The 27172-nt window shown below is 41.5% G+C and overlaps 1 protein-coding gene across 10 annotated transcripts in view; it reads right to left on the bottom strand.

Annotated features, from left to right (window-relative positions):
- The window catches only part of AAK1 (AP2 associated kinase 1), a 191059-nt gene that overhangs the window by 81872 nt on the left and 82015 nt on the right, over positions 1-27172 (bottom strand). For all 10 annotated transcript variants that reach the window (XM_074398698.1, XM_074398707.1, XM_074398693.1 and 7 more), the window contains exons 3-4: positions 11301-11419; positions 920-1028 (exon numbers count right to left, since the gene is read on the bottom strand). In XM_074398698.1, the coding sequence (XP_074254799.1) occupies positions 920-1028; positions 11301-11419 (228 nt within the window). The remainder of the gene's footprint in view (positions 1-919; positions 1029-11300; positions 11420-27172) is intronic.

The following is a 27172-nucleotide window of genomic DNA, read 5'->3' as shown; positions in this document are numbered from 1 at the left end:
TCCTACTGCCTGATCTCTAAACATTTTAGTATCCAAAAAAGGAATGAGCAGGAGGAAACAAACAGTTAAGGTCAAATTTGGTAATACTTTAAGAAATCAGGTAAACAGCTAATACAGTAAGGGCTGAAATTACCGGTTAACATCACATTTTTGTGATTAGCAACGTATTTAATTTATGGATAGTATCTTAAGCATAGGGAAAATGTTAACAGAACTGAGGGTGAGTACAAAACACAGCACCAACTAGTAAGGCATAGACCTAAGCCAAACCTCTAAGCAATGGTTATATAAAATGCAATTAACTCTGAAAAAAATCATGCTACAGGCTGACTCTCCCAAGATAAATGTTTTTTGAAATTTCAAGCTTTCAATGACTTTACTCTACTGTTAACAGCTGCATCATTTGAATACAGTCTCACCTTACTAGAAATTATAGCTTTAGAACAAGGACATGAGGGTCACTTCCATTAGACGAAAAGGATCCTTTTACCCCATAACACAAGAATGATGGCATGAGTGGGAAAGAGAACACACAAGTGAGGGAGCTGGGGAAGCTGCACTGTTTCTTTCGTCCATCCGGAGCTGGGTCTTTATTATGTGCCTTCATCATGTGTCATAAAGCATCACAAAGAACATATTCATTCTCATTCTTACACATTCTCATTTATATACAAATACCAAACCTTCCTAAACCCAATGAAAATGGAGTTTTACATTATCTACACTTTCAATTGTTTGTGCCATTATAAGAATAACCAAGAGGTGACAGCAGACTGTATCTTTTTAACCTTAGTTTTCTCATCTGTAAAACCAGAACATACCATACAGCACAGTGCACATTAAGTGAAATGACTCCCCCAACCCTGACAATCAAAATGCTAGAGAAGTGACAGCTTAAGGGTATGGTTCATATACATACCTCTACAGAAGTCCATCAGAATGAGCACTTCCCATACATCACCGCTACTCACATTGTTGATACTAGAATCAATGTAACCCACAATATTCTTGTGCCCTGACAGGTCCCTCTGTGAACAAGAGATGAGAAATACATTGTTAGTTTCAGATGCTAATGGGACAGAATTAGCCAGTCAGTTCCATTAGCACAGATAATTTAAATATAGAGATGATACAGTGTTGAGAGAGAAGACTAAGGAGCAGGGTCAAGAACAGGTTTCCAGTGGTCCCTGAGATTCACAGTGAGATCTTCAATAGCAATTCCATAACCCTACTAAACCATAGCACACTCCAGAACCTAAATCTAGAGTCAAATGCACAAAGTGTCTACTTGCTTACTGCATCAATGCTCCACATAAACTAGACGCGAAGACTCCCCTCTCCAGAAATACTGCAGGGGGTAAAGAACAGAGAGAACATATGAACTACTTAAATGTGTGAACTTCTAATTAAGAAAAATAAAATTGATGTTTTTCCTGGTTGTAGGGGCAAAATGAATTCAACTTGACTTTTAAATAGTTTGTACTGTTTTTTCCCTTTGGGAAATAGACACACATAGACACACACACACACACACACACACACACACACACACACACACACACAAAGGCTATTTACAAAATTCCTGAAGGGACTACAATAGCATCCAGACCTAAGCATTTTGCTCATAATTAAGGCTTTCAAGCCAACCAACTGGGATATAAGATGGGCAAGTTTCCAGCTCTTCAGTTGAAACTGCATGTGATCTCTTAGGGCTGCCTGGATGAATTCAATCATCCAACCAATATCTGTTGAGCACCTCCTATGTGTCAGGACCCATCTGGGCACTGGAAGTGGCCTTACATTTTGGTATTGTCCTTTCAACATCTCCAGAGAGGCAGGTCTTTGTAATGATGATGTTCAAAACCAAAGTAAGAACTAAGTTGAGGAAAGAAAAAGAAGGCAAACTGGGTGATATGATTTTTGCACAAATGCAAGGTAAAGTTTTATTTTTTAACTAGTTTTCATAAATTGTTTTGCTTTGTTTCAAAAAGGTCGGGGGAAGGAGTAGAAAACGTGGCCTCATGAGAACCACCATACAAACTTGGCAATTTGGACTGTAAGAACAGAAACTACTGCCACTCTAATTAGAGATTCAGCTGTTTAAAGTTGAAAACAAATTTTATAACAAAACAAGAGAAATCACCACGGTATGAAGTGAACACACCTGTACCCTGGGCATCAAAGTTAAAACTCATTAGAGCCTTCCTCTGAGTGATGGATTGTGAATACCTATTGCCTCAGAAATGGTAGATGCAACACAAGGGCAGACAGAAAAGAAAGGCTTTGGAATTAGCAAATGCAAGTCATTGGAGACTTATTTGAGAGTAGCTTCAGGGAATGGATGGGATGGTGGTGAGAATGAAACTGGACTTGCAAAGAAATGGAGCTGGGCAAGTAGAGCCAGGGTCTACAGATTACTCTTGCAGAACATTTGTGCCTACAGCAGCAGCACTCAGAGAAAAGGTGTTTAGGATGGGAGAAAACTGAGCACCAGAGGACGGAGCCAAGAGAAGAGAGCTTTAAGATACAGGAGAGGATGATGATAATTGACAGAAAAAGGTCCTGTAAATAGAAGGGTGAGATTAAGAGTACTGTTCAAGGGACTGGTCTTAGAATAACTTTTTTTTTTTTTTCCTGGCAAGCAGGAAGGAGACAAGGATGGCTATGCAAGTTGGTTTAAGGCGGAAGAAAAAGAGAATTCAAGTGAGTTCAGATCTGTTGTTTTATTTTCCGTAGAGAACAAGGTCGTTTCCTAAATATATAGGAATGACAAAGAAGCTTGATGAGACAAAAGACTTACAGCATCTGCTCTGGATAAGAGAAGGGAGAGGATGACGCTGACACGCAGTCTCTAGAATTCAAGTTTTTCCCAAACAGAGTGATTGCGGGGCTCACATTTTAGTGGCCTACCCTTCCCTCTGCTTTTCCATGTCGTCATCAACCCATCTAGAACTCATTTCCATTTACACATTCCTGAAGGTAGGAAGAACTGGAGAGAAGTTCTTTGAAACCAAAATAAAGCAAATCATATTCTCCAAATATTCACAAAGATGAATGAAAGACTCACATCTCTATATTTAACTATTTGAAAAAGAATTGGCAATGTAGCCTCTGAATTGGTTTCATCCTAAGAATAATAAAGCAACTGGAAGAAAGAAAAAAATCTTGGTAGAACCATGCTACGGTTTGAAAGTGTGTATCCCCTCCAAAACTCATGTTAAAACTTAAATCCCACGCCGGGCGTGGTGGCTCAAGCCTGTAATCCCAGCACTTTGGGAGGCTGAGGCGGGTGGATCACGAGGTCAAGAGATCGAGACCATCCTGGTCAACACGGTGAAACCCCGTCTCTATTAAAAATACAAAAAATTAGCTGGGCATGGTGGCGCGTGCCTGTAATCCCAGCTACTCAGGAGGCTGAGGCAGGAGAATTGCCTGAACCCAGGAGGCAGAGGATGCGGTGAGCCGAGATCACGCCATTGCACTCCAGTCTGGGTAACAAGAGCAAAACTCCATCTCAAAAAAAAAACTTAAATCCCAGGTCAGGTGCAGTGGCTCACACCTGTAATCCCAGCATTTTGGGAGGCCAAGGCAGGCAGATCGAGGTCAGGAGTTCCAGACCAGCCTGGCCAACATAGTGAAACCGCATCTCTACTAAAAATACAAAAATTAGCCAGGTGTGGTGGCACATGCCTGTAGCCCCAGCTATAGGGGAGGCTGAGGCAACAGAAAACGCTTGAACCTGGGAGGCGGCGGTTGCACTGAGTCAAAACCATACCACTGCACTCCAGCCTGGGTGACAAAGTGAAGCTGCATCTCAAAAAACAAACAAACCAACCAACCTTAAATCTCATATGCAATAGTATTAAGTGGTGAGGCCTTTAGGAGGTGATTAAATCATGAGGGTAGAACCCTCATGAATGGGGTAAGCAATTTTATAAAAGGGCTGGAGGGAACTAACTAGGCTCTGTAGTCCTTCTGCCTTCTACCATGTAAAGACAAAACATTCCCTCCAGAGAAAGCAGCACTCATGGTACCATCTTGAAAGCAGAGACCAGGCCTTTACCAGACACTGAACCTGTCAGCACCCTGATGATCTTGGGCTTCTTACCCTCTAGAACAATAAGAATATAAATTTCCGTTCTTTATAAATTATCCAAGTCTCAGGTATTTTGTTAAAGTCATACAGACAGAGTAACACAAGCCAATAGGAGGTAAAGAGGCACTAAAGGATCAAATCTGGATAATTAACATCTGCAGATGACACCCTGCAGTTTGTCAAGATGTTTGCTAAACAGTTAAGTCTAAACTGCTGTTCCTTTGTCTTCTGCAGAGATCCTGAGCTATGTCTAAGCAGAAAAGACCCCCTCTTTGGAGAGAGACAATGGCACTTGGCTTTAATGACCTGATGATGCAGCAATATCTCAGATTTTAGAGTAAAACCTCACTAGTTTATAACTCTGATGGAGAAGATCTGTTTGAGTGGCTGTGAAATATAGAAAAGGCCAAGAGAAAAATCTTACAAGTTGAGACTGACTCACATTTAAGGTACACTGGCAGTAACTCCTGCCCTGTTCTCAGCAGCAACAGGCCAGAGAGTGCCAAGCTGTCCTCTGATTTTGGTTTAAGACCAGCCCCAGGCTTACAATACAGAAATGGATGTAGAGGTATAGAATGGAACCACATAGGGAATACCTCAGCTACAACCTGCTTACTCAGAAAAAGGCAAGATGAGGGAAAGATGCTATGCTGCCATTACCTACAACTATTATTTAGAGTACTGGAATTATGATGAGTATTAGTCAAAATGTGATTTTCAGGGAAAACTATGCTTGTAAAATTGATTAGAATAAAATTTCAAGTGTATGATTTTACCTTATTATTTCATTTCATTAGAATCAGTCCACTGCTCCAATCTGTAAGAACCATTTTAGAGCCTGATTCTATGACTCAATGTAGTTATTACATCTTCCAGCTTTACAAAGGTACCTAATTGATCAATGTATTTTCTATTTCTTTAACCAAGTTATTTGTTAAATGTAAAATAACATAAAGTTAACGGTAAGCCACAATGCTTTCTTTTTTGAAAGTTTCCTCCAGATTAATATCAAACCACTTATCAGAAACCTTTATAATCAGTAGCAATTACATCTAACTGTATTAGCATCCAGCCTAGACGCTCTATTTTGCTGACAGATGTCTGGTGAGTGTCCTTATCCAAACAGCTGGACAAAGTCCACATATACTGGATCTACTACACCCCACTGAGCTCTCTATCCAGATACCTTCCCAAAGGAAAACAGGATGCTGTTATGACAAGGTTTGTTCTTATTGAACCTGAAGGCTCCTTGGATCTCTGCTTACTCATCCAAGTGACTACAAAACAGTTTAAAATGTCATTCATTTTTTAAAAATTTAAATTGTTTATTTACTTATTTATTTATTTATTGAATACAGTGTCTTGTTCTATCACCCAGTCTGGAGTACAGTGGCACAATCTCGGCTCACTGCAACCCCCACCTCCCGGGCTCAAGTGATTCTCCTGCCTCAGCCTCCTGAGTAGCTGGGATTACAAGTGTACACCACCACGCCCAGCTAATTTTTGTATTTTCAGTAGAGACAGGGTTTGACCATGTTGGACAAGCTAGTCCTGAACACCTGACCTTAAATGATTCACCCATCTTGGCCTCCCAAAGTGTTGAGATGACAGGCGTGAGCCACTGCACCGGCCATCATTCATTTTTAAAATGTGTAATATAGTAACTTTCAAATAGCACATAATACTAGACAATTTTTTTCCTACTCCAATCCCCATCCCCTATAGTGAACCACTTTTATTGTTTCTTTCTTTCATGCTTCTTGGGTTTTTTTCAGGCAAATTCAAACAATATGCATTATGTAGACAGACAGACACACAGACACACACATGCACACGCACACACACACACACACACACACAAACTTTCTTACACAAAAAATATCATCAAAGCATCTTTGAAAATAATCTGTGTTATCACTTATAAGTGGGAGCTGAATGATGAGAACACATGGACACATAGCAGGCAACGACACACGATAAGGCCTCTGGGGGTGGTGGGAGGAGGGAGAGTGTCAGGAAGAACAGCTAATGGATGTTGGGCTTAATATCTAGGTGATGAGTTGATCTGTGCAGCAAACCACCATGGCACACATTTACCTACGTAACAAACTGGCACATCCTGCATATGTACCCTGGAACTTAAAAGTTGAAGAAAAAAATAAAATAATCTGTTCCAGATTCTTGTCCCAGAACAATCCTGAGCTTCCTACCGTACAGGATCTATCTTCTACCCTTTGTGGAATAAGAAAACATTTGTCTGCTTTGAATCATCTGATCTCTTCTGTTTGAAGCAAATCCTCAAACTTCACTGGTGGCAGCTTAGTGTCCTTATTATTAAGCTCAATGAGGATGTAATCCATCTGAGCCAGGAGATGTGAACACGAAATAGCCTTGACACATCTAGAGCTTTAGCTATTTCCTATCACTGTTCTTACCCCTTTAGGTCTGAAGATAATTAATCTTCTCCTGCTTTCAGGCAAAGGGATCAGAAGTCCAAAACCCACCTTCCAACTGTCCATCAGAAGGCAGATCTCTTTGACTGTATCAGAGCACACATCCCAGCTAGATCAAAGAACTCACACCAGACTCCAGCACACAGTGGACAGCATTTATCAAAATAAAACCTGAAACCACTCAGTGAAATCGCAAACAGTTCTCTTTGCATTTGGATGCAACATGCCTGTCCTTCCTTCGCTGAAAGTACAGAGAGGAATCCGGTTCTTTGAGTATCAACACACAACTCTCAGCATATTAGACAGCATGGTACATCTTCTAATTCCCTTCACAATTCTTACAATCACTGAGAGAGGCAGGGCTGGGGTTATGGTTTCCATATAACAGAAGTCTGAGACTTAAGGTGGGCTTAAAAACATCACATCGGACTTCAGATTTAAAACAGTAAGAACTTAAAAAAAAAAAAAAAGTGGGAGGATTCAGTTCATTCTAAAAACATATATAGCTATAGTAATCAAGGCTGAAGGATAGGTACATAGATTAATGGAAGAGACCAGAGAAAGGCCTGGAAATGGACCCTCACAATTAAGTTCAACTGATTTTTAACAAAGATATTCAATGGAGGTAAGACAGTCTTTTCAATAAATGAGGCTAAGGGCAATCATAACCATAAGGGAAAAATAAACTGCAACCTAAATCTCATATCTTATGTAAAAATTAAGTCAAAAAGGCCAGGGATAGTGGCTCAAGCCTGTAATCCCAGCACTTTGGGAGGCTCAGGCAGGAAGATCACTTGAGGTCAGGAGTTTAGGACCAGCCTGACCAACATAGTGAAACCCCGTCTCTACTAAAAATACAAAAATTAGCCAGGCATAGTTGCGTGTGCCTGTAATCCCAGCTACTCAGGAGGATCGCTTGAACCCAGGAGGCAGAAGTTACAGTGAGCTGAGATTGCGCCACTGCATTCCAGCCTGGGCAACAGGGCAAGGAAACTCCATCTCAAAAACAAACACACACACACACTAAAAATTGATCACAGGATTAAATGTAAAACTATAAAACTTAAAAAAAATCTTCAGAACTAAGGGCTACACAAAGATTTCTTAGGTTCGACACCAAAAGCACAATCCATAAAAAGAACAATTGATAAACTGGACTTCATCGAAATTAAAAATAAAACAGGCACCATTAAATGTGTCTAAAACAAAAAAGATCTTAGAGATTTAAAAGTCTGGGAAATAAAATTAAACAGGATGGTTGGAATATAGAGCTGAGGAAATGTGGAATGTGGAGCAAAATGACAAAGAAATAAAAAACAGAAGGGAGAAATCAAGAAAATTAAAAAATCAATTCAGGAAAACCAACATCCAAATTATAGGAATTTCAGAAAAGGGGGAAAAATGAAACTAAAAAGTTCCCCAGAATGCAAGGATATGAATTTCTAGATGAAAAGGGACCACCAAACACCTAAGATAATAAATGCATAAACCAAGGTGTATCAAGAAAATTCAGAACACTAAAAACGAAGAGAAAATTTGTAAATTTCTAGGTAGACAATATGGGCCACTCTCAAAGGACTAGGCCTTAGAATGACTTAGGATTTCCCAAGAGCAACACTGAAAGCTAAAACATAGTAGAGCAGTGCTTTAAATAATCTAAATGAAATTATTTCCAACTTGGAATTTTCTACTCAAACTATGATGTATGAATATAACATAAAGATACTTCTAGACCTGAAAGTTCTAAAAAATGTATCTATTATGTATCAAAAAGCTACTGAGGCCGGGCATAGTGGCTCATGCCTGTAATCCCAGCACTTCGGGAGGCTGAGATGGGAGGATCACTTGAGCTCAAGAGTGTGAGACCTGCCTGGGCAACATAGCAAGACCTTATCTCTACTTAGCTGGGTCTGGTGGCATGTGCCTATAGTCTCAGCTACTCAGGAATCTGAGGCAGGAGAATTGCTCGAGACCAGGAGATGGTCTATAGACCACAGATGGCTGCAGTGGGCTATAATTGTGCCACTACACTCCAGCTTGGGTAACTAAGTGAGACCCCATCTCAAAAAAAAAAAAAAGATACTGGAGGATCAGCTCCAACAAAATGAGGAAGTTATCCGAAAGATGAATCAGGGGTACTAACAAAAAAGAGAAGCAGAGGAAATGCCCAGGAGATTTCAAGATTAAACTGTAAATTAGGCTTAGAGAACAACCAGCCAGATTCCTTAGTCAGAAGACCAAGGGAGAAATCCTGAAGACGGTAAAACAGACACCATTAAATGTGTCTAAAAATTTTAAAAAATGATTACACAACTTAAGGAAAATTGGGAATTAAACTGTTTAAAAGCACAAAGAAAACTCAGACCAAGAGAGGGAAAACAAGACAATTATCAATTCTAGTGAAAGCAAAGTTATATAGGAAAGGCATAAGAATCATGGTCCACCAGGAGACTCAGTTGAAATAGTTTTCTTACATAATAATGCAAAAACTAATACTCATATAAACAGCACATAGCCAAACTCGGCTGGCGTTTTGGAAGAATGGAAGATGAGAATACTGCAAGTATTTGGGGAGAGAGACAAGCAGTGGATATGTGACAGTTACATCTATACTTCCCATAGGAGATAATGTCTAAAATGGAAGAAAAATCAAGAACTACCAATATTAGCATGTTATTTAGAAATACATCAAAAGAATCACCTAAAGTGGTTGCCTCTGGGACCTTGTGATGGCATAGGAGGTCCCCTCAGGGAACTGCTTGATGTTTTTTGTAACAAGCTTAGTTCACCTATTTGAATATTTAAGCTTTGAAAGAATATAAACTAAAAACAAAACTCTCACAGCTAATACAGGCCTGGGCCAGAACTTGAACCTGTGTGATTTAAGGCCCATTAATTTGTGAGCTCCTCATGGGCCTGGGCTTCTTAGTTCCTCCACTACAATGCCTGCCTAGCGCACTGCTCTCTCGCTCTCATTGTGTTTTTAAATGAGGAGAAAGTGAAATTATGGGATTGCTTTTGTAACACAAGAAAAAGAGCAAGAAGGGCATTCCAGATAGAGGAAACGGCAGAAGTAAAGGCAGGAAATAAAGTGTGTGAGAGCTGAACAAGCATGGCGCAAGGAGGGAGGAAGACAAATAATGAGAAGCACCCAGAAAACTCACTGCGTGTATAAAGGAAGATACAGCAAGAACAGGAACCTGGAGCTTTGTGCAGGGGAGTGGAAGGCGTTGGTGCCTTACTGACAGGCCCACGTGATCTTGACTGTGTGTATATATATGTGTGTCTTGGGAGTTGGCTGGTTTGTTGTGTAATGCTGACAGTTCCTTCCCAAATAGTTTTGGCTTTCTAAAATGTAGAGTAGTGCCAGGCTAACATTCTGAGTACTTTCAGTAGACCAACTGCAGCCTAACTAGTTACTCTAAGCAGCCACTGAAAAGTTGACTCTACATAGGGTGAACAGGGGCAAGCGGAGCCTGGTGGAATACCTACAATGCCACCTCTCCATTTTTGGATCTCTTTCTGCTCTTTAAAAAGCATAAAAATCCAGGACATAAAAGGAATCACCATCTCTAGGTGAACATATATATCTGCTACTACCATTATTCAAATGCACATTTCTTCTAAAGTTCATTAAGCATTTACTTCATGTCAAGCAGTGTGTTGCAGCATACAACTTCTAATTTTAAATAACTTACTTCCTGATAGCAGAACTGCTTACAACATAACAGGTTAACCAATATAATTGGTATAAAACAAAAGCACTGTGGAAGCACAAAGGAATAAAAGACTATATATTTAAATTTTCTTACTATGTATAATGTCAAGCAAAGGAAAAAGAAAGATGCTACTCTAACAACTTGTTTATCTTCTAAACCCACTCACCGTTCTAAAGACATTAAATTATTTCCTCCATACATATTTAAGCGTGTATAGCTAACACATAGGGTCTCTTTCTTTCAATATATAAATCTGCATCTTGAAAAATGAGTATGTTTTAACAATTGAAGTCTAGTTAGCATAATAAAATGCAGAGATTTTAAGGTGTTTGAGTTTTGACACATATATACCCTGCGTAACCACTGCCTAAAACAACACACAGAACATTTCCATGGCCTAGAAAGTCCCCGTATACCCCTTTCTAGCCAATTTCCCACCCCTAAATAACCACTTTCTGATTTCTATAGATAATTTTGCCTGTACTTGGACTTCTATAAATAGCTTCATAAAGTATATATGAGGTTTCTAGGTTTTGGTCTAAGTTTCTAGGCCAAAAAAGGGGGAAAGCATTCCAGGTCGAAAAAACTACATGTAAAAATATTAAGTTGTATAAGGATATGTTCCCAGGAATGTTCAAGGGTTCAGGAGGGTTGAACTGAGACTGGGGATTGGTATTGAGAGAGACAGGACCAGAAGAGGAGGCTCGCTGGAAAGTTAGGCTTTCTGGATTAAATACCACAGTTAATTTCTGGGAGCCATGTTGTTAAATAAGCTTTTCCCAATGCCCCAAATGATATTTCTGACCTAAAAGCTGGTCAGTTCTCTCACTATGTTCCTTTCTTCTCTGCCCTCCAGCTGAGAGTGACCAAGGCAAGGGTGGTGTCCTACATCCCATGGCTGCTCAGTCCCAGCTTGTCCAGAGGCCTCTCCGCCATCTCAGGGAAGGGAACAAGGCTTGCTTGGCTTTCTTAGGAGAAGGTACAGTGTCTGCCCCCATTTTAAACAGTCCCAAGTCCAAGGGGCAGCCTTACCATTATCTGGATCTCTCTCTTGCACACCTGGAGATCATGCTCATTGTTGACAAACATGCGTTTCAAGGCACATTTCATCCCATTGCTTGTCCTCACCAGAAATACAATAGCAAATCCACCTGTGAGAGAAACACACACAAGCTCTTTTGAGTCAATGTTTAAAACGTCAGTCAGATGATGGTGGAGGCTGCAGGTTGCCACTGTCACTGCTAATGGTACTGATTCCACTGCCAGCCAGCTTTTAGGGCTAGCCTGTAGTAGAACACATTTTTAGATTCTCAGAACTCAGAGATATTACTTGTGGGAGTGGGTGGCAAGAGTCAGAGAAACTGTTCTCAAACCCCTATCTCAGGATAACAAAAGAATAGTAATTATTTTCCAAATAACCTACAAATAAAGAGATAAATGGGGGGAGAAAACCCCCAATTACATTACAACCACTGTCCTAGGTACATTTTCTTTTTTTTTTTTTTTGACAGGGTTTCCCTCTGTGGCCTAGCCTGGCATGAAGTGGCATGATCACAGCTCACTGCAGCCTTGACCTCTTGGGCTCAATCAGTCCTCCCACCTTGGCCTCCCAAGTAGCTGGGTCTACAGGTGTACACCACCACTCCTGGATAATTTTTGTACTTTTTTGTAGAGAAGTGGTTTCGCTATGTTGCCCAGGCTGGTCTTGAACTCTTGGGCTCCCACCTTGGCCTACCACAGTGCTGGGATTACAAGCATGAGCCACGGTACCTGGCCTTGTCGTAGGTTTGATGCTCTTGTTTAATTCTTACCACAAGTCTGTGAGATTTTGTGTTATTTTTCCTTTTAAAACAATTACCAGCTGAAAAATACAGGGGCTCAAAGAGATCTGATTCAAACCAAAAACATTTTTAAAAACCTAAGTGCCGCACACTTTCCCTCATAGCAGAGAGGCTAGGAAACTATTTCACTAATTGCTATTATAAATAGTTGTCAATTAATTTAAAGAGTCTCCTCTTCTTTTCTTCTCATCCTATTACTCAATTCAAATCTAAAATCAGACCTAAAGATTCCTCCTGTCCTCTCTACCTCCTGAGCTATTGAAAAGATACATGGTATGGGTAAGAAAGTGCTATTCCACGTAGCAGACACTAGGCAAGTATGACACAATTATTGGGGAGACTTTTTTTTTTTTCTTTTGAGACAGTGTTTCACTCTTGTTACCCAGGCTGGAGTGCAATGGCGCGATCTCGGCTCACCGCAACCTCCGCCTCCTGGGTTCAAGCAATTCTCCTGCCTCAGCCTCCCGAGTAGCTGGGACTACAGGCACTCACCACCATGCCCAGCTAATTTTTCTATTTTTAATAGAGACGGGGTTTCACCATGTTGACCAGGATGGTCTCGATCTCTTGACCTCATGATCCACCTGCCTCGGCCTCCCAAAGTGCTGGGATCATAGGCGTGAGCCACCGCACCCGGCCTGGGGAGACTTTTTATCGTTCACACTGACCTTTCTCTAAAAGACAGTTTACGATTCATTACTAGAAATTTATAAGCCAGGTATGGTGGCTTATGCCTGTAATCCCAGAACTTTGGGAGGCCAAGGCAGGCAGATCGTTTGAGCTCAGGAGTTCAAGACCAGCCTTGGCAACATGGTGAAACCCTGTCTCTACAAAAAATACAAAAATCAGCTAGGCATGGTAGCGTGCACCTGTGGTCCCAGCTACTTGGGAGGTTGCGGTGGGAGGACCGCGTAAGCCTGGGAGGCAGAGGTTGCAGGGAGCTGTGACTGCGCCACTGCACTCCAGCCTGGGTGAAAGAGACCCTGTCTCAAAAAAAAAAAAAAAGAAATTTATATAAGTCTATAGGCATTTCTCACATGCTCTAAATTTGCTGTACCATGGCATTCCCCAAACTCTTAGAACCCTAATCTCAACCTCACTCCCAAAGCACTGTATGGGGTCTTCAATGCCACTGGTGAGAGGAGTTAGATAGAAAAGGTGAGGCAAAGCTGTCAAAGTTGAAGGCTTTGGAATAAGGAGCAGTTACACTGGAGACTCAGTTGATCTGCCTGCCTTATACATTGTCATCATTTAGCTTGAATATCCTGTCCACTGACCCTGTGCAGCAAAATAATAATAATAAATAATAATAATAATCACTATGCTATTCTCGCACAGAGGTGGTCACTAATTGTAAATTGTATAGAGTTGAACACAGAGGGAAGTCTTCAGTATGGGAATTTGAGTTGAGGTTATGATGTAGTACTGGGCTAGAAGCCACATGGAAAATTGATACAGATCAATATCTTTAACAGCCATTATAGAGATCTCTGGCCTCTGAGAAATAAAGACTTGGGTCCTGATTATGCCCTTTTAATTCCCCTAAGGCTCAGCGGCACTCCAGTACCTGTCTGTTGAAGTCCATGGCATTTCCTACTGTATCTTTACATAGTTATTCTTTTCAAGTTAGCTAGAGCAGATTTTTGTTCCTTGCAACCATAACAAGACTTAATCACAAAACACTATTGCGGCCGGGCGCGGTGGCTCAAGCTTGTAATCCCAGCACTTTGGGAGGCCGAGGCGGGTGGATCACGAGGTCAAGAGATCGAGACCATCCTGGTCAACATGGTGAAACCCCGTCTCTACTAAAAATACAAAAAAACTAGCTGGGCGTGGTGGCGCGTGCCTGTAATCCCAGCTACTCAGGAGGCTGAGGCAGGAGAATTGCCTGAGCCCAGGAGGCGGAGGTTGTGGTGAGCCGAGATTGCGCCATTGCCCTCCAGCCTGGGTAACAAGAGCGAAACTCCGTCTCAAAAAAATAAAAAATAAAAAATAAAAAAATAAAAAAACAAAACAAAACAAAAAAACACTATTGCATGTCTTCATAAAATATACACATAATTTTGTAAAAAAAAATTTAATGGGCTTCAGTTCCAAATGTGGACTGTGGTAATGATACCAGAGACTGCATGTTTGTATATTTCCTTTTACAATGTTCCTCGGTATTCAAATAAACACTAAAATTTACCATGCAATCTTTAACTGTCATCTCTCTAATCTTTGTACCTCAATAACATTTTCCATTTTCAAAAGTAGCATTGACACTCAGAAGTTTTTTAAACACACACACACACACACACACACACACACACACACTTCAATTCTGAAATGTATATTTTTTACAATTTGCTTTTTAGGGTTCCAGAATGTCTTGTAATAAACATGTGCATTTAATGCAGTGGCATTTATCTTTTTATTCTCCACCCCCACCAAAGTTATTAAATCCATGATGTTATCTTATAATTAATTAGAATTGAAGAAGAAGTAAATGATAGTGTAAATTACAAAATTTCCACATATGTTCATAATTGTTTTGTAAATACTGTAAGTGGGATTCATTTCATTGATGTTTCGAACTTTTTAAAAAAAATCACAGAATTACAGACTTCGCAAGAGTAGTACTCCTAGAGAGCATTAAGTCCAAGTGTTTTGCTTTATGTGTGGAAAAACCAAGTGAGACTTAGGAGTCCTATGGCTAGTTATGAGCGGAAGCTGGCACTGTGGTTCACGTTCCTAGAAAAACCATGTGATACCCTTTAGGTAATAAGGAAACAGTGGACAGTGTTGTGAAACAAAAGGTGGGAATAGGTATTTCCTACAGCTTAGTGATGCTTGACACCACTGAAGGACAAGGCAATTCTTTTAGCTGCTGCAATTTGAGATAACTACCACCAGATGGGAGCAGTGTAGTTTTCTTAGTAGGTAGCAAGATGACCTTTTCAGCCAGGACTGAAGAAATGGGTCAGTTGCCTACGACGCAATCCAGTAAGCACAATGGCTGACAGGAGCCAGCCCAGATTCTTAAAGCCTATGACCATGATAAATCTAAAAGCAAAACGATGAATCACTTTGCTTAACACAGATGAAGCCACACTGTCAAACACCTATGCCTATAAAAGGGCTTATTTGCAGAAGCGAAGCATTTAGATCATGAGATCAAAATCCACGCCTAACAGGATTCATCAGGCTAAAGATGTTGGTTACTATCACTCTGTAGTAAACCACATGGAAATGTAAACTACTAGGTTAGAAGAGGGGAGACAGTGCCATTCAAGATTCTTCTCGTGCACAGCCCTGTCTGTCACATGGATCAGGGTGATGAGATTCTCAGCCAGAGCTTAAGAGGGTTCAGGCTATTATGGAAGGAGGCTGTCAACAGAGAAGACTGTCAACAGAGATGTTTATTTCAGCCTGAGTTGTATCCCAAGATCTTGGCTAAATGGGAAAATCTAACGGTTTGGACAGAGGTAAGAAAATCTAACATTCAGTAACCTGTGTCAGTCTCTCCGCCTACTGGCATTTTTTAAAACACTCAGATAATTTCATCCATGAATCCACTGAATCATAAAAAGGATATGATATATTATGTGAAGCAAGCAAGTGAAGGAGGCAGGATAATTTTGACACAGACATGCTCGGCCTATTAAATATGCAGGAATTTTTTTTATGTCCACAAGAAAACATGCTTTCTCCCATTTTCCCTAGAATACATGGCATTTTTGGTCTAACTTTCTCCCCTTATTTTGTTGATGGAGATGTGGATGGCTATTTATAGCTCACCATGAGTTTAGAGGTTTTGACAGTTTGGTTTGTCTATGGATTGCCATGCCATAAAATAGTGTTTAACATACAGTAAGCATTAAAAAATGAACTAACTTTCCTCTTAAGGTTTCTACACAGGACAGAAAACATACAGATAGAAGTAGAGAATATGGGAAACTAATGTGATGGCTCATGTAATGGGATGGCCACCATGCAACTCCAGATCATTGATGCCATGTGGGAATACAGACCTGGTTGTCAGATCTGCTAATTTCTAAAGATGAGCTAGAAACCCAAAATTGTATGTGAAATTTCCACATTTAAACACTGGCAACAAGTCCCTTTAAATTAATGCTGTTCAGTTCACCACAGTGTAGAAGCTAAAGAAAACACACCTGAAAAGTTTTAGATAATCTCCGAGCCTCCAGTTTTCTACGTCTAATCTAGTCTAACTCCTTCATTTTACTCAAGGTCAAGGAGGTGAAGTAACACAACTCATGTTCCATAAAGTTAAAAGATTTGCAAATGAATTCCAACACATACATATATGTATATAAATATTAGCTCAGACATTCACTACCAGAGTTCTCATCTGCCAGACAAGTGTATGCAATACTCCTCCCACCCAGCATGTATATACGACTTACTCTAAAGCCATTTCAAAATAAATGATTTCATCTGTATTCGCTCAATGACTGAATGAGGTAGGCGAGCAACCTATTATCAGAAAGATTAAGTTCCTTTCCCAAGAAGGGCACAACTAGCATAGCGCTAGTTGGTGGTGAGGTTCAGGTAAGATTCTTCACCTTTAAAAATCTGTATTTTTATATCAACTTCACATATAATACAACACACCCATTTTAAGTGTACAGCTTGATGAGTTTTTGCAACTGTGTATACTCATATCCATCACACAGCCAATCCATCACTGCGACAGTTCTTCAGGTCTCTTTGTAGACAATCTCCCCTTCCCTCCCTCACCACCCATGTATTAAATAACTTTGGATCTGCTTTCCATACTTATAGTTTTGCTTACTCTAGAATACATGGAATTATACAGTAGACGCTCCTTTGGTCTGGCTTCTTTCATGCAGCGTAACATTTCTGAGATTCATCCTCACTGTCACATGTATCAGTAGTTTTTGGGGTTTTTGGTCGACTAGTATTCCATTGTACACATATTCCACAACTAGTTTATTCATTCACCTGTTGAAGGACATGTGGATTGCTTCTAGCTTTTGGCTATTACGAATTAAACATTCATACAGAAGTCTTTTTAATGGACATAGATAATTATCTGTCTTAGGTATACAACCAGGAATGGAATTGTTGGGTCATATGGCAAGTGATTATTTCTTATATATAAGAAACTGCCAAGCAATTCTCCACAGTGGTTGTGCTATTTTATACTCCCAACAGCCACATATGGGATTTCTGGTTGTTCCACATCCTTGCCAACACTTGATACTGTATTTTTTATTTTAGCTATTCTAGTGGGAGTGTAGTGACATCTTTTTGTGGTTTTAATTTGCACTTCCCTATAGATCCTTCAACATTTAAACTCCTAGGATTAGCTGCTTCCCATCAATTTCCTGATAAAAGGTTTTAATAAGTATGGGATTATGTAGTCACCAATGGGATTACTAAAATAACCTGGAGAAAAACAGCAACCAGGTCCATTTTCTGCTCTTCATTTTCCAGTTTTCTTCCCTACAAATTCTTTGTTTCTCTTTTAAAATAAGGTGAAACTCCACAGACATTGCTTACTGTTAAATAAGCAAAAATGACAGAAGTGCCTAGTTCTCTGCTGGGAGAAGACAGTGAATGAGAATTTGTAGCACACAGAGGAGGGTATTACATAAATTCTAAAATCTCTTTTAATTCTGATATCAACATGAGATCATGGTCTTCAAACTTTTAAAAAACAAAGACAGGATGGGCCCAGTGGCTCACGCCTATAATCCTAGCACTTTGGGAGGCCAAGGGTGGATCACAGCATCAGGAGATCAAGACCATCCTGGCCAACATGGTGAAACCCATCTCTACTAAAAATACAAAAAATTAGCTAGGCATCGTGGCACATGCCTGTAGTCCCAGCTACTTGGGAGGCTAAGGCAGGAGAATTGCTTGAACCCAGGAGGCAGAGGTTGCGGTGAGCCGAGATCGTGCCATTGCACTCCAGCCTGGGTAACAAGAGCGAAACTCCATCTCAAAAATAAAAATTAGCCGAGGGTGTCAGCATGCACATGTAGTCCAAGCTACTCGGGAAGCTGAGGCAGAATTGCTTGAACCCAGAGGTGGAGGCTGCAGTAAGCCGAGATTGCACCACTGCACTCCCGCCTGAGTGACAGAGCAAGACTCTGTGTCAAAAACAAAAACAAAAACAAAACAAAGACAAATTAGCCAGGTGCAATGGTAGTCCTAACTACTTGGAAAGCTGAAGCAGGAGGACTGCTTGACCCCAGGAGGTTGAGGCTGCAGTGAACTATGATGGCACCACTGCACTCCAGCCTGAGCAACAGAGTGAGATCCTGCATCTCTAGAAAAATAAATAAAGACAAATATTTTTAAATTCTCCTCGGGGCCTCACCATAATAGTCTATTCAGCAATGGGGCTTTGGAAGAAGCAGCAAGTAGTATATCTCCTGGCTCTGTATTCAAATACTAAATCACGCTAGGGGGTTGTTCTGAATGAATCAGGACACCAGTGGCTTCCACTTTGCAAGGAAGAGGGAGGGGAAGGGAAGGTGAGCAGAAAGAGGAGAAAAACACCAAACAGATTATTTGAGAAGTGATGGGAAACAGCTGGGCAGACAATGAGAATGATTAGACCAGGAATATGAGACAAAGAAGCCCATCATGGTGCTGAGACAGGGTTTCTGGGTTTGCTGCCAAAGAGGTTTTGCTGGCCATTTTAAAATCGGGCCTAGATTCTAGGCACTGAAGTCGCCAACTGCTTATTTCTTGCAGGTAAAAGGAAACTACACTTCCTAACGTAAGTCCTATATACACCTTTGGGAATGGAGTCCAGTTGTCTGAGATGGAAAGATGACACAAGCCGAAAGAGCTAGAGGATACCAAATGGAGAAAAACAGCAACCAGGCCCATTGTCTGCTCTTCATTTTCCAATTTACTGCCCTACAAACTCTGTTTCTCTTTTAAAATAAGGTGAAACTCAACAGATGTTGCTTACTTAACGCGGCTTCTTTGTTAATTACCTGAGGAAGAGAAAACAGGCATAAAATAAAAGTCTTCCGAAGCTTTTCTAAGGAATCAGACAGGTAACTCAGTTAAAGTGGGCGTCACCCATGAGATGTAAATGAACACTGAACAAGTTGCTGGATCTCTTTGGCCTTCATTTCCTCATGGGCAGAAATTAAGACTAAATTAGTGTTGTTTAAACTGGGTTCCTCCAAGGCCTAGGATTACAGAAGGTACTTCAGCGGCTACATGAGAAAAGACTGACCCCCCTCCCTTACAAGGGTAGGGCTCTGCACACAGCCTCCTTCTCAGCTTCAAAGTAGCTCTACTTTTATCTGTGTAATAATAATTTTGGAAAAAAGGAGCAATTTTGCTACAAAGGAGAGAAAAAAGTACCCCCAAAATATTCTATAGTTCTATGTGTAAGTATTTTATAGAGACAAAAGAACTACACCACTACAAGTCATGCAAATAACCCTCACTTAAATGCCTCCCAAAGGTGTAGATGCGTACAGGCAGCTTCCGGGGAGGGTGCTATGCCCTGCTTTATCTTGAGACATGTAGTATTTCTTTAGAGCCCAACAGGTTAGGTTGAAATCCTGGCTCGGGCAAGCCACAATCTCCCTGTGGTCTCACTGTCAAGGGCTTTCACTTCATGGTAAAGCCTCTCTTCTGACATTCAGGCTATCTGACCATATCACTGTAATCCCCTAGCCCCTAAGTTGTGGTCCATCAATCAGGACTGTGCACCAGCTCATAATAACGTCCCCACCCCAACTCCTACCTCAAAGCTTTGGGGACGATCAAATGATAAGCAAAGCATCTGGCATACAGAAGGTTTCTGCCTTTCCCTTCCACCCTCACCTATTTGCAAAAACACTTTGTATTTGTATATTACTTATCATAAAATTCTAAATCTGGAATATCTTCTTGAGATCAAGAGCACAAACCCAAATGCCTAAAGAGGCCAGGGAGATCACATAAAAGGAATGAAACAGTCCAACTTTAACAAATTATATGGAGGGTGTGTGATGACACAGACTCACTGTCAGGAAGATCACGGGGAGGAGTGGGGCCAGTGGCCATGAGACAGTTCATGCTCCTGCTCATGAAGTAGCCACTCCTCAATGTCAGCCAATTGCTGTCACAGAGGAACATGGGTTAAGAATTGTCAAGTCTATTGATTTCCAAAAATACCTGGATTTTTAAGTGAGATCTCCTTATTTTAAAACCAGGCAACAAACTTTAAAAAACCTCTTAAACCTTGTACAGTTTAATGAAAACATATATTTCTAAGGTAGGACTGAACCAGACAGTGCTGCTTCCATCTTTACAAGAACCTGTGAAGTCAACAGGTCATGTACTACAACACCCACTTGACCAACTGGGAAACTAAGGCCTAAGCATCCTCCTTAGTACTGCCACCTAGTGGCAGGACCAGGGCTAGATTGCAGAAGTGCCAACTCCCGGTGTTCCCTCTCAAGCTGTGGTCCCCTCCCTGCAGCAGATCAGGCAAGAACACCTCCACTGCCAGGGAAGGGAGAAGAGAAATGGCACAGAAAAAGGCAAGAGGGGCTGCTCACAGCTCTACCTGTCACTAGTTGATCAGGTGGAAGAGTGTCCTCTCCACAGTGAGAACTTCAGTGCTATATCTACAGTATCTGTGAGCTCCCACAAGGAATAACCCCCAAGAGGCTCATCAACACCCATCAACAATTTACTCACATTGAAGACAACTTTGCCAAAAGCTTCAGAAAGAACGAAAGTTTTCAAAACCCTAGAACAGATGGCAAGGAGCACAGCAAAGCTTTTTCCAGGAGAAAAGGTCAATGCAAAGCATGTGTCAACACTGATTTCAGTGTTGGGGGCTTGGGGTTTGTTTTTTTTAATGTCAGTTGCTCCTCACTCACCTCAAATTAAAAATCACCATGTGCCAGCTCCTTCTGGGGAACATGTCAAAGCAGTCCTTTCCCGGGCAGAGAGAACACCCAGATGGGGTATGACTTGAGGTTTTCGACTCCCTCTCTCCCCACTCAAGATGTGGGCACAAAATCAGAGACTGGCAAACGGTGGTGGTGGTGGAAGTGGTACAGAGACATCAACAGAAACCAGTCAAGGCCACAGCTGGCCTAGGCTGAACATGGCAAGCTGGCCTGGCCATTGGTTCTTCCATTACAGCCACAGGACTGTAATGATTGATTAGGGGGGCATCTCCAGCTCAGGAGGTTCTTTTTAGGGGTTTGGCAAGAGTCTCCCTCCTCTCCTCAAAAAAATTTTCCAGGAAAAAGACTTGCCTGGAACAAAAGGGAAGAGTTTAAGAAATCAAGTTTGTTCACATACAGCAGAGACTTGTTGATCACTGCACCTATAACCACAGCACACTGAGCCTAGCCTATCAGCTAAGGTTGACCAAGAGAGGGCCTTTCCACAAGCTACCCGGCCTCACCTTTGCTGCACTGCTGCCACTGAGTTAGCTATCTGGCCAATGTGGAGAGATATGGTGAAAGACACCAGAAACTGAATATTCACCCATCTGAAACTTCACAATGGCTTCTCACACCTCTTAGAATAAAACTCCAAATACTGATGAAGGCTTGCAAGGCTCAGTGTGATGTGGTCTTTCTCCAACCTAGCTCACACACCTCCGCCTTCCAGTGCTCAGTCTGTTCCAGCCACAAGAGCCTTCTTTCTTCTTCAGCATTGCTTACGCTCCAGTCTGCCTAAGGATCTTTGCACATGCTTCTCCCTTTGGCCCTTTTACCCCATTCTTGGCCTGAGCCACTCCTACTTTTTTTTTTTTTTGAGACGGAGTTTCGCTCTTGTTACCCAGGCTGGAGTGAATGGCACGATCTCGGCTCAACCTCCGCCTCCTGGGCTCAGGCAATTCTCCTGCCTCAGCCTCCTAAGTAGCTGGGATTACAGGCATGCGCCACCACGCCCAGCTAGTTTTTTTGTATTTTTAGTAGAGATGGGGTTTCACCATGTTGACCAGGATGGTCTTGATCTTTCGACCTCGTGATCCACCCGCCTCAGCCTCCCAAAGTGCTGGGATTACAGGCTTGAGCCACCGCGCCCGGCGAGCCACTCCTACTAATCATCCTTCAGATTTCAGGCTCAACATTACTTCCTTGGCTAAGCCTTTCCTGATGGTCCTGGCCCTCATGCCCATATGACTAGGTTAAGTTTTTTGGTATACACAGCACCCTCTACTTTCCCTCCAGGACATACCATGAATGTCATCAAATACTTAAAGGTAATTCCTGGTTGCATGCTTTCTTTCCCTGTACATTATAAATTGTAAAAGGGCAGGGACGATGACTGATTCACTGTGGCATCTCTGTCGCCCAGCACAGCAGCTGCTCCACAGCAGGTTCTGAAGTGTTTGTTACACAACGTGTTTGCCTAGTACCATAAAGGATACCAATAAAAACCTTTAAAACCAACAAAACTACAATGACAGCAACAACAGAAAACATTACACAGTCCCAGACCTTCAGAAGGTTAGAGTCCAGTATGGGCTAGAAGGGACATGTGTTAAGAGAATATCCTCTTGGTGAAAAGGTAGAAAAACTCTGCCTGCTCGGCCTGGCACAACTGAGCGGTGTGAGACAGGACCGACTGAACCCTTTGCCCAGGGCAAGTACTCAGGGTGGAACTTTAAGGGGAGCTTCACAGAAATCTTGGTGCTGTCACAATAACAAACACTTGTCCTACACACTATCACTTCTTTAAAAAATAATACTTGTGCTGGAAATCAAAGAGCTCTTCAGTTGAGAGGGAAAAGAAATGAAACACCCCCATGCTTGATCCTGAAGCATCCCTTGCCTAAAGAAGTGGACAGCCTCTTGGCACAAATCGTGTTCATCCCTCTAAGCCACCGGGGCCACAATCTCCTAGTAAGTGATGAGCAAACAGAGCAGCTGAGGTCAGCTGCAGGGGGCAGCTTCAGTGCTCAGATCTGTAAGTCCCCACACATGCCTCAGACCTTCAAGCTGTGGTTCTCATCATTTCAACCAGAACACCGTATGTTAATGGACTACATTCTCCAAAAGAGAATGGGAGACTCAGAAAAGCGGAAGTTCTGGCTGACATTCTCTCAGCTCCCAAATGTTAATTCGAGAACATTCCAGTTTAACTTCATGCTTCAAAGCTTACACAGTTTTCCACATTTACTGCTTTTGTAGAAATGTTGGGTTAAGTAACTGTGAATCCTGATATGGAAAGAGCACTTTCTGGTGTAGTGACGTGAGTTTAGTAGCTAGGTTATAGAATACGCATTGGCATCGAAGGTACATAAATATTTTCAACTATTTTTTTTTTTTTTTTTTGAGACAGGGTCTCACTCTGTTGCCCAGGCTGGAGCACGGTGGTGCAATCATGGCTCATTGAAGCCTTGAACTCCCGGACTCAAGTGATCCTCCCAGCTCAACCTCCCAAGTGGCTGAGACTATAGGTGTATGCCACTACACCCAACTAAATTCTTTAATTTTTTGTAGAGACAGGATCTTGCTACATTGCCCAGGCTTGCTTTCAACTCTTTAGATTTCATTAGACCTGGTCTCCAGACACAATGGCTTTTTTCAGGTCATCCTATTCTGCACTGACCCTCCTATGTTCTGAAAGATGGGCTCTCATGCTGGAAAGTACACTGACATTTTCTCGGCTCCCAACCATAGTTCCAGAGCATTCTGACGTAATTTTGTGTTAAAGCCTTTCTTCCGACATTCAGGCTATCTGACCAGACTACTGTCATCCACCAGTCCGTAGGTCATGAGTCCTTCAATCAGGCCTGTGCGCTAGCTCACAATATCCTCCCCACCCCAACTCCCACCATTGCCAAGTTGATTTTACTGAGTCTCAGGAATTCCATCCCTAAACCCAGAATCCATCCCTTCTACTACACCTCTGATGCCCTTTCTTTAGCTCAGGCCTTCCTCTTTTCTTACTGAAAAACTAAAATAGGGTCATAAGTTTCTGTGCCTCTGCTCTCTTTCTAAAACTATGGAATAACTCTTCTTAAAAGCATTAGTTCCCTCAAGCCAGAGGAAAGTCCAAACTCCTTAATGCAGCAGAATATAAGAGCCTTTATATGTTTCCCCATTTTATTATGAACAATTTCAAACATACAGTAAGGTTGAAAAAAATCATACTGCAAACATACATACACCCACCACTTGTGGAGTCTACAAGTGTTAACATTTTGCTATACTTCTTTTATCAACTATTTACCATCCATCTATCCGAACATCAACTCATCTCATTTTTGATGCATTTCCAAGTTAGTTGCAAACCTCAGTGCACTTCACCCTAAATACTTCAGCACACACATCTTTAGTTCTTTTTAGGGATGAGGGCAAATAAAATTTATTTTCAGTAAAATGTATGAATCTTCAGTGTGCTATTGGATGAGTTTTAGTAGATGAATACACTCATGTAAACCACACCCCACCAAAATATATAACCTTTCCATCTCACAGAAAGTCCCTCAGGCCCCTTTCCAGACAATCCCACCCAAATCCTCCCACAGGCAACCACTGTTCTGATTGTTTTCATGTATTATTAGTTTAGCCTACTTTAGAACTTCATAAAAATAGACTCGTAATGGTATGTGCTTTTTTGTGTAAGAATATTTTGTACATCATAATTGTTTATATTGTTAAGTGTTATTAGTAGTTTATTAACTTTCATTGCTGACTAGTATTTCATTATTTGAATAAATCTGTCCTTTCTCTTACGGATGGACATGTGGGTTATTTCAGATTGGGGCTACTATAAAGAAAGCTCTAACAGCACTCTTGCACAAGTCTTTTTGTGCCGTGTTTTTATTTCTCTGGGGTAAATAAGAGAAGTGCTGGGCCACTGGATAGGTATATATTTAATTTCATAAGAAAGTGACAGACCTTTTCCCAAAGTGATCATACCACTGTATATCCCACCAATAATGTACGACAGTTCCAGTGCCCTCTCCTCACTCAGCCTCATCTCTCAATATTCCCTCTTCCCCACCTCTGCTCCTCCCCACCCAACAAACTTACAGAACTTTAACCTTTTTGCTGCTTTACTCTCAGGAGGTTCACACATGCTGTTCCCTCTGCCTGGAATAACCTGTCTCAGCCTTCTGCTTGACAAAAGGGGTTTACAATTGTTAAAATAATACCTCTTCTGCAAAGTCCTCCCTGTCTCTTCCAGTAACCTGAATTTTCAGATTATCATACATGTGGCCTGAAGCTCTACTTTGCTGCACTTATCATAACGCACTGTGATTATCTCGGATGTGTTAATCTCTCCACTAGACAGACAAGGCAAAGAGGGAATCACTCTTTTCTGCCTTAGAAATGATACTTGTTCTTTCTACCTATGTAAAGATTTTGAATACTGTGAACCCATAATGGCAACATTTTGGATTGTTCTCTAGGTAGGGCACCTGAAAAATGAGTCACCAAAGAAAATAAAACTGGCAAGGATTGCTTCTTATTTATCTTGGAATCCTCAGGGCTAGTACAGTGCTTAGCATGTGGTAGATGATTAATAGATGTTTGGTAAATTAACAGCACATCCAATCATGTTGTTTCCCTACTTATAATTCTCCTCTAGTTCTTGATCATCTACAAGAGTAAATCCCTTAATATGATGTACAAGGCCCATCATAATCTAGAACCCACAGTGAACTCCTGAGAGTGCCTGGCCAGTGTTCTCTGATGCCTCTGTCCTTTTCTGTCTGTACTCTCTATTGCAGGCATCCCCAGGCTTTTTGCACAGGGGGCCAGTTCACTGTCCCTCAGACCGTTGGAGGGCCGCCACATACTGTGCTCCTCTCACTGACCACCAATGAAAGAGGTGCCCCTTCCTGAAGTGCGGCGGGGGGCCGGATAAATGGCCTCAGGGGGCTGCATGCGGCCCGCAGTTTGGGGACGCCTACTCTATTGTAATGCCCGCCCCCTCTTTAGGTAAACTCGTAGCTCTAAGTCTAGGTGTAGATCAAACCAGGACTTCTCTATAAAGTTTCCCCCAACAGAATGCCCGCCCTGATTTTTTTACCCTGATTATATCCCACTTGTATGCATTCCAGTCTTTCTTGTTAGGACTATATTCTCTCAGAAGACAAAGATTTTATTTTTATTCATTGTAGAAAACGCATTGGTCTAGTTTACCATACTCTTCACCCTATGCTAAAATAGTAATTAGAGATATTATCAAGCCATCCCCTTTCCCTCCCAAGTTAACTGAACCAGGAATGGACAGCTGGAGTGCATTCTCCCTTGAGATCCAAAGTTATGACCCAGGAACTGTAATTAAATGGAACAGTAAACAACCATGTAGACCAGGCTGATGGCTGCACTGTCAGCCATGTGTGCGCCAGAGAGATAGACAGAGAGGCAGACAGAAGAGCTACCTGGTAACTTCCAATACCCACAAAATCTAGCTTCACTTCCTGCTGTTAGGTTCTGGGAGGTTCCCCTGTATTTACCCCATATACTCCTTTTTCCTTAATCTAATTTGAATTAAACTTCTGTTCCTTGCACCTAATGACTCTAAGTCATCTTGCACCAACATGTTTGTAGAACATATGAGCTCTGATAAGAAGTTTTGGTAATTTTGACAATTACAGGCTCCTTTAATAAAACTATCCAGAATAGAGTATTAAAACATAACACTAAAAATCACACTTGATGAGTTAGAATTTTTAAGATAATGACTAGATTTACATTAAAACAGTACTTGCATTAGTGTACAAAGACCAAGGAAGAAAAATGGTCAAATACCTATTTGGGAGAGACACAGAGAAGTGGACAGGGGTACATGGCTGGCATGCTACCTTTTTTGAGCTGACAGATCAGTGTTAGGGAGGTGGGGAGCCAAGATCTACGCCATTCAGTGCACTCATTACCTGGGAATGCTGGGAAGATGATTTTCACCTGGTATTATTAGAAAGCAATCATAGAGAAGAAGATTAAGCCCTCAAACAGGAGGAAACACATAGGCTGGAGTCTTTCACAGCAGATGAAATAAAAGCTCAGCCACAGACAAACCTGGCATGGCGTGGGAGGAAGGCACATTTCCAAGAAGGACCAGGAGCATGCCAGCACCAACTGATGAACT

The sequence above is a fragment of the Saimiri boliviensis genome, chromosome 1 (assembly GCF_048565385.1).
Source record: "Saimiri boliviensis isolate mSaiBol1 chromosome 1, mSaiBol1.pri, whole genome shotgun sequence".
NCBI lineage: Eukaryota > Metazoa > Chordata > Mammalia > Primates > Cebidae > Saimiri > Saimiri boliviensis.
The sequence above is the reverse complement of the archived record's forward strand: the minus strand, read 5'-3'. Positions and strand labels throughout refer to the sequence as shown.